General features: G+C 31.4%; 1 protein-coding gene across 1 annotated transcript; it reads left to right on the top strand.

The window, feature by feature from the left end:
• Nucleotides 1–4,611: 4,611 nt before the first annotated feature.
• On the top strand, nucleotides 4,612–7,078 carry LOC104239123 (NAC domain-containing protein 43-like). Its single transcript, XM_009793664.2, has 3 exons — nucleotides 4,612–4,935; nucleotides 5,402–5,679; nucleotides 6,303–7,078. The coding sequence occupies exons 1-3, from the start codon at nucleotides 4,752–4,754 to the stop codon at nucleotides 6,834–6,836; spliced, it is 996 nt and encodes a 331-aa protein (XP_009791966.1). The 5' UTR covers nucleotides 4,612–4,751; the 3' UTR covers nucleotides 6,837–7,078.
• Nucleotides 7,079–8,328: the final 1,250 nt, after the last annotated feature.

An 8,328-nucleotide genomic window follows, 5' to 3' on the forward strand; every position in this document is an offset into this window, starting at 1 on the left:
GGACCTTATTCCTGAGATGCAGCTATAAATAGTAAGCTCTATTATATTATCATTTAAAGGACACGAATTTTCTAGCAAATGTACGCCACATTCTATTCAAAGCTCAATATAATTTTTATCTTCTTGTTTATTGATATCATTGCTATTGTGCCCGGAAGCCCTGCTTCCGGAATTACATTTTCTTCTATTTTATCCACATCTCAAGGCTAAGTATCATGCTTTTATCTAATTCATTTATTATTTCAGCATCAAATTAATTCACTTGTCTATAAACCACGTATAAATTCAACTGTACCGTTTTACGGGTAAACACTTACCGGTCTTCCGTCATGGATGTAACATCCCGTTAAAACTTACATATGTGCAAGGTATGGGTGGGAAATAATTAAAGGTAATTAGAAGCTCGAAAAGATTCACATATTAATTAACTTCTGCCCCAGTATTAATGAAGGAATATTTTTTTCTCTTTGGCAAAAGCTGCTACGTGCTTCTCCCCATCGCTGTATATATGCTATTTTGTGCTAATACATTCAATTCAATTTAATCTAATTTTTAATGTTATATTTTCTGATTGTTAAATCTATCAAAAGGGTAAAGCATTTATAAGTATATCCTAAATAGTGCACGAGCGGATCTTGGAATTTGTGGACTTTGAAAGTTATGGCCATAGTTAGCCAATGAGTCAGGTACATGCATTATATATATATATATATATATGCCTTTCATCCTAGGATGATAAAAATTATTTCTTCATTTTTTTCTGAATTAATTTTTCCAGTTCTACTGTTAAACTTATGTCAATTCATTAAAATAAGATGGAGTAACAAGTTATACATTAAGACAAGTTGCTATCTTGTTCTTATTTCGAAATAATGTTTTAAACCCCTATCCTTACGTTATTGCATTGGAATCTCACAAAATAAAAAATGATACACATTATAACAAAACATATAGAAAAGAAATCAATATAATAGGACGTTTATATCGTATAGGTTTATTTCCAAAGATGACTACACCTTTTATGAGGACCAAGAATGGAAATTTAGCAGCCAGACAATTGTAGACTCGCTACTAGGGGTGTACAAAGGAAACCGTCAAACTGTACGAACCCGATAATTCGAGTCAAACCGAGAAAAAAATCCGACTATGGTTTGGTTTGATTTGATTTGGAGTTGGAAAAAAAAAACCTGACCATAATTGGTTTGGTTTGGTTTTAACTAAAGAAAGTCAAATCGAAACCAAACCAACCCGAAATTACATATATAGAAATTTTATATATATATAATATATAAATATACTTATTGTGATGTAATTTATAAATATTCCTTAAAATTTCATAATTTTATCTTTTAAGGTATTTTAAGGTTGGACTTAGAACTTTTGAATGTTCCAATAAGTTTTATAGCCATTAATATTAGTAAATTAAATAATGCTAACAAAAGCCCAAACCAAAATCAAATCAATATTAATGCTAACAAAAGACATTCAATTTAATATTACAAAAGGAAAGGTATTGAATATCTATTTTTTATTTTGCAATAATTTAGATAAAAATGCATAACCTATTTTTATTTTTTTCTTTAGCGTTTAGTCATGTAAATAATACTCCCTTATTAGTCTACTTATTTTAGCATGACTTAGTACTTTTAGATTATGTTTATTTTATTATGGCTTTTTAATTAGCAATATTTATATTACATAATTTATTGTCTTTATTGTTGAATATTTTAGGATAATGACATGGACACATCTCATATTTTGTATTATTTTTTAGGAAAATACTTTATATAGTTGTATCTTACTAGGATTAAAGAAATATTTTGAGCACAAGTTATATGTTTTGTTCTACAAAGATTTTACCGGAAAAAAACCCGAGAAAAACCGAAAAATCCGAAAATCCGAGAAAACCCAAGAAAAATCGAGATTGAAAAACCTGAGTTTTATTGGTTTGGTTTGGTCTTTAGATTTAATAACCTGACACAATTGGTTTGGTTTGGTAATTATAAAACCCGAACCAACCCGACCTATGTACACCGCTACTCGCTACTATCACCAAGGGTTGTAGTGGCAAGTGAGATGGATAGTGTCTCTTTACCTTAACCAGAAATCTCAGGATTAAGCCTTAAAAATGAAAAAAAAAAAAAAAAAATCTCATAGAAAGCGCTTTCCTTTTTAATGAGCCTTATGCGATGCAAATTCAAATTACTCGGGAATCCAATAGAGATACCGAAAATAGAATGGAAAAAAAGGACCTGCTACTATCACCAAGGATTGTGATGGAATAAATAGCATATTTTCATCCTTAACCAAAAATCTCGGGATTAAGCTCTAAAAATAAAAAACATTCTCGCAGAAAACGTTTCCCCGTTAATAGTCCTTATGCGGCGCAATTACTCATGACCCCAATAAAAAATATCGAAAATCGAGTGAAAAAAAAAAAAACTCGCTACTAGTAATGGGACATTCACCATAAAATGACAAGTAGACGAGTTGGGGAAATGGGAGATTCATCCCCTGAAAAAGCAGGCCCTAGGTCCCCCCCTGGGGCCAAGTCCTCACTATCCAACTATCTCCATCTTATCATTTCTATCTTTCCTCTAACAGATTTCAAAGGGTCTTTTGAAAGCTAAATGCCTCCAACCTCCCATAATCATGCATCATTCACATTCATCTTCCTTTTTTCATTTTGGTTTTCTCTTTTATCATTGTCAAAAACAGTATTACACCTACTATTGCTTTGTAACAGTGAGTGTAATTTCAATATATTAATACTAGTGAAATTAATAGTATTGATTAACTTTTGTTTAGGAGTATTTCAAGTGAGATAATCATTTTTTTATTTACTTTTCAAATCTTTTCAAGAGTTATTGATATCATCTATACACTATTTAACTTTCAAATACTCTTTTTCAACTTCACTTCAAATATTCCTTTTTCAAGTTCAATCAAATGTTGTTACAACGCCTACTTATTTATGTAGATTTTTAATTAAAGAATGAGATCATCTTAGTGAAAAATTTAAGTTGTTAGAGAGAAGATTTTTTTTTTCCACTTAATTATGTCTTCAACACGTATCATCACGTGCAGAGCTTGATTGATTTACATAGTTCATGCACGTAAAAATAAAATTCCCCAGAAAATAGGTGGCAATAACGCTCAAATCAAGACCTATATATGTCTTCTCTATTACCATGTATAAGTGTATACTTTTATTTAATTGAATGTATTTCTAACAAAAATTATATCAAAATCGACGTCTTAACCAGACTTCCGAACCTCAATTGATTTTTTGAGTTCAATCGCATCAATTTTACTAAATATGCCATTGATCATTATGGTTACAATGGATTCACAAATTAAACGAGAGAGAGACAAAAGAAAAACTACATGAGTGCATGGCTGGTTCAACGTTTGATTCAGTAGTTTTCTTGGGGATATTTTGAGGTCGTGGGTCGCAGTTAAGATGGACGCAGCCACCAGTCAACAAACTAAGAAAGAAAACTATACTTATTTTTGCACCAAAAAAAAAAAACTATAGTTATTTTCACAGATGTATTCACTATTTGAATTTGATGGGCTCGATATTTATATTCTTATCACTGAACCCTTTTATATTTTTGAAATTGTGGGTTCAAAAACTAATATTTATAGAAATTTTAGTAATTTTTGTATGTATACTGAGAGTATAATTATCGAGTTCAATCGAATCCGATATTTTTTATATAGATTTTTCAATATACATACATATACATATATATATATATATATATATATTGAAAACTCTATATCAAAAATATGGGATTCGATTGAACTCGATAATTATACTCTCAGTCTGCAACTGCTTATTTTGTGAAGCTCGTTTGGATTTATTTTTATGCCTTTTTTCTTCTTTATATAAAGGGCATGTCTTAAGTCAAAATTCACTTAGGATTTTGCCTCAACAAACATTCAGGGAAAGTTCTAGACCAATGGCTCGGGACTTGGACTTACAATGCAATTTCCCACCACACAAGCTATGGGATAGCTAAAGACATGGAGTCGGGGGCCCATGATGCATAAAGTATTTTGCGTTCATGCAGGGTAAGGGAAAGGGTCGCAACCTAAAGAATGTGACGTAGACAACTTACCCTTACACAAGCATTAGTGGTTGCTTCCACGGCTTGGACTCGTGACCTATAAATCAAAAGGGGCAACTTTACTGTAGCTCCAAGGTTCCCCTTCCAATTTATATATTATTTCTATATAAAATCCAATTTTTCTTCTTTCCATATAAAATCTAAATCTCATGAGCATTTCCATAATAGGACTATAGACTATATACTAAGTACGTTAAACACTACATATATCTACTTACCTAGCAGTCGCTAGCTATTTATAATTTCATACATATACATAGTGATACCTTTTGTTACTTTCTTTCTTTGTGGAACCCCACTTATTCTACTCAATTTTGGGAAAATACCAGTAATCTTTCTCTTTCTATGCAGGTGGCTGGCTCTTCTCGTTGTATAGTAAAAATTGCCCCCACCATAACTACATAAAATGACATTCCAACGTTAATCTTAGTTATATATTTTTGTAAATCAAATGCCATCTTTTTTGTATTTTTCTCATGTGTCCCCCTTCATTTTTTTCTTGACTTGTATAAGTTCCTCTGTCTGTCTTTCTCTGTCTCTGCACTTACATTTAATTATTCATGTACTAGTTTTCTGCTATATAGTAAGAGTAGGACAAAACAAAAAATTATTTCTATGCCAGACGACATGAGTATTTCTGTAAATGGACAATCTCAAGTTCCACCTGGATTTAGATTCCATCCAACTGAAGAGGAACTACTTCAGTACTACTTGAAGAAGAAAGTTGCAAATGAGAAAATTGATTTGGATGTTATCCAAGAAGTTGATCTCAATAAGCTTGAGCCTTGGGATATTCAAGGTATATGTGTTACATATTCGCCAACTTACATACACTGACAGACGTTTTTAGCATGTTGTGGCATGTAAGTTTTAACATGTTAGTACCATGTAATTTGCCTAATAATTTTCTAGGTTACTGATCCCGATTACATGCCGTTATCATTTAGGTGGTCTATAATTTCTAGTGGTGGAGCACCCATTCCCTTTGACCAGATTTAGTAAATTGGTATAGACAATTATAAAACTATTTGGATAAATATTGAGGGAGCATCTACAACTAAACTTCTTTTTCCGCTTCTTTCCGAAATTTTACTAACGAATACCTATGACTTTACAATTCTGAATCCGCCGCCGAATTTCTGAATTCTTCTACGTCGTTGGTGTATTGAAGTTAAACTCAAATATTTTTCTTTTTCATCACTCATGAATTTAGCTTTAAAAATTTTATGGGATGAATAAGAGGGCACTTTTTCTAACTTTTGCAGAGAAATGCAAAATTGGATCAACTCCACAAAATGATTGGTATTTTTTCAGTCACAAGGATAAAAAGTATCCCACAGGAACAAGGACAAACAGAGCAACTGCTGCTGGATTTTGGAAAGCTACAGGGCGTGACAAAGTCATATATTCTAATTCTAGAAGGATTGGTATGAGAAAGACTCTGGTTTTCTACAAAGGCAGAGCTCCTCATGGACAAAAATCTGACTGGATTATGCATGAGTATAGATTGGATGATCACATCAATGATCACTCTTGTAATATTGTAAGTAAATCACACTTACTTTCTCTCCTAAATTTGCTATTCCCTCTATTTTATTTTATATGGTATTATTTTTTTTAGTCTGTCTTGTATTTTCTTGTTTGTAGAGTTATATTTCTACGGGTTATTTGTTTCGTTTCAGTTATTTTATTATACCATTGTTATTATTTACTATTGTTATTGCTTCTTTTCATTTGTTCTTGAGTCGAAGGTGTTCGGAAACATCCTTTCTAGCTCCACAAGGTAGGGGTAAGATTTGTATAAACACACCCTCCCAAGCTACTGGATATGTTGTTATTGATGTTATGTTTTTTTTAGTCCCTTTCAAAAATACATATTTTTTATATTTGAAAACTGCTTTATTTTAAGTTTCTGATTTACCTTTAATGACATGCTTTTATAGAGATGAAAATATCATGATATATTTTTAAATAGCAAGTACTGATAGTAAATTTTGTATGTGTTAAAAGTCTTTCTTTCTTAAATTATGTACATAATCGAACACCATCATAAAAATGAAACGGAGGAAGAACTTCGTCTGTATCGCCATTATTTTACTATTATTACACTTTCAATATAAAATTGAACTCTTTAACAAATTACTTGATTTTTATTGTGATTTTAAGGTTTGTAATGTTGCAATGGGAGAGTCAACACAAGAAGAAGGTTGGGTTGTTTGTCGCATATTCAAGAAGAAAAATCACTTCAAATCTCTTGAAATGGTCAATCCCTCAATTTCAGACACAAGAATAAATCAAAGACTCTATCCTAATGATGAAGGAGCTTTAGAACAACTACTTCAATATATGAGAAATACATGCAAAGAAGAAAACCATGCAAATTATGACCTAAATTTCAATGACAAATTCATGCAACTTCCAACCCTAGATAGCCCAAATTCCTCTTATGGAGATTTTCCAAAGTCTATAAATTCTGAAGGAGGTTTGAATAATTGGATTGCTGTTGATCGTCTTGTAGCTTCACATCTTAATGGCCAAACAAATGACAATTATAATCATGATTATCAGCACCAATACAATAGCAATGGAGGAGGTGGCAGTACTAATCATGATTATAATGAAGAGTGTGATCTTTGGAGTTTTTCAAGAGTTTCAACTAATGATCACTCGTTATGCCACGTGTCTAATATTCCTGTCTGATGGGACGAACCGAAGGAGGACAACAATTATACTTAATAATCATGTTTTGTATTAAAGTCATAATGTTTAATCATGATATATTGTGTTTGATGTAAATAATATATACTCTTTTACATAATTAAAGTTGGGTCTATAGAAAATGGAGTGGCTTTTTCATCCATTGTAAATAAATTTACTACCACGTTTATTGTATTAGTCGGCAGCTAGCATTGAGTTTTATGTTGATTTGGTGTAGTTTGAAAGGATTGTTGCATGGTTCAAGATGTAAATACATAAGATATAAACCTTCATTGCATGTACATAAATTTAGACATATTTAATCATTAAATTTTAGTGATAGACGCTTTATATAAATAGAGCTAGTTTAATCCAATTACTAAAGCTATTTGAAGAATAATCTAAACCATGCAATACATGTAGTTAATTATGCGCGGGGAGGAGCTAGGTGGTCGGAAGGGATTAGGCTGAACCCCTTCGACGAAAATTATATTGTTTATATAAGGTTAATTTTATATATATATGATATTGAAACTCCTTAGCTTCTTCACTTGTTTAGGTTTTAAATTTTTGAATCTGAAAATCCTGCTTCGTCAGGTATCCTGTCTACACTTAAATAGCGTGTCATCCACACTTAAATATACGAGTAGGTATAAAAATTAAATGCTCGTTTCAATTATTAGTGCTATATTATGATGAATATCTGAACGGTATGCTATATGTATATCGATTTCAAAGCGGAATTGTATGGTATTATCTGTTTTCTGATCACTATGACTTGCCACTTCAAAAATCAAAGTGGATTTTTAACCATATGTTATCAATTTGCGTTTCTAGATATTGCAGCTTTATAGTTTGGTAATGTGCTCCTTCCGTCTCATAATATGTGTCATAATTCTCTTGGGCACGCCACTTAAGAAAGAATAGTTTTTGACTACTTTACCTTTATTAAATGTTTTCTCAATTTACGTGTCATTTCTAGTAATTACATTATACATATTTTTATTAAATGTGAATGCAATTGATTATTAAAGATAAAAAAGGAAAAATAGTAATTAAATTTGTCTTGAACTTTTATGATAAATAATTTGAGACAACTATTTATAGTAACCACGACACTTACCAATAAGCAGTCATATTCATTGATTGGGATTTTCCATCACTTCTCTAACAGCATAAACGACTAAAATAAGCCACTGATAATGAAATTAAAAACGACACCTGCAATTTTCCCAATTCCCGTGCATGGAAAAAGGTTTTCCAAAGCCGTGGGCTATTACGGTGTTTTTGGAACTCTATGAATTTAAGGCAAATTTTCAAAAAATAACGGAACATTGAAGTCAACAAAGGGGAAAAAACAAGAAGAAAATTTTAGATGCTTGATGTGCTCAACATTAATGTCAAGCTTCGTGCATGAAACTTTTTATGATATTTCTCATCCACATGAAGAAATGGAGCTTTGGACTTTGGAGCAACAACAAAATTGTTTTTGTAT

This window comes from Nicotiana sylvestris, chromosome 8 (assembly GCF_000393655.2).
Source record: "Nicotiana sylvestris chromosome 8, ASM39365v2, whole genome shotgun sequence".
Lineage (NCBI taxonomy): Eukaryota > Viridiplantae > Streptophyta > Magnoliopsida > Solanales > Solanaceae > Nicotiana > Nicotiana sylvestris.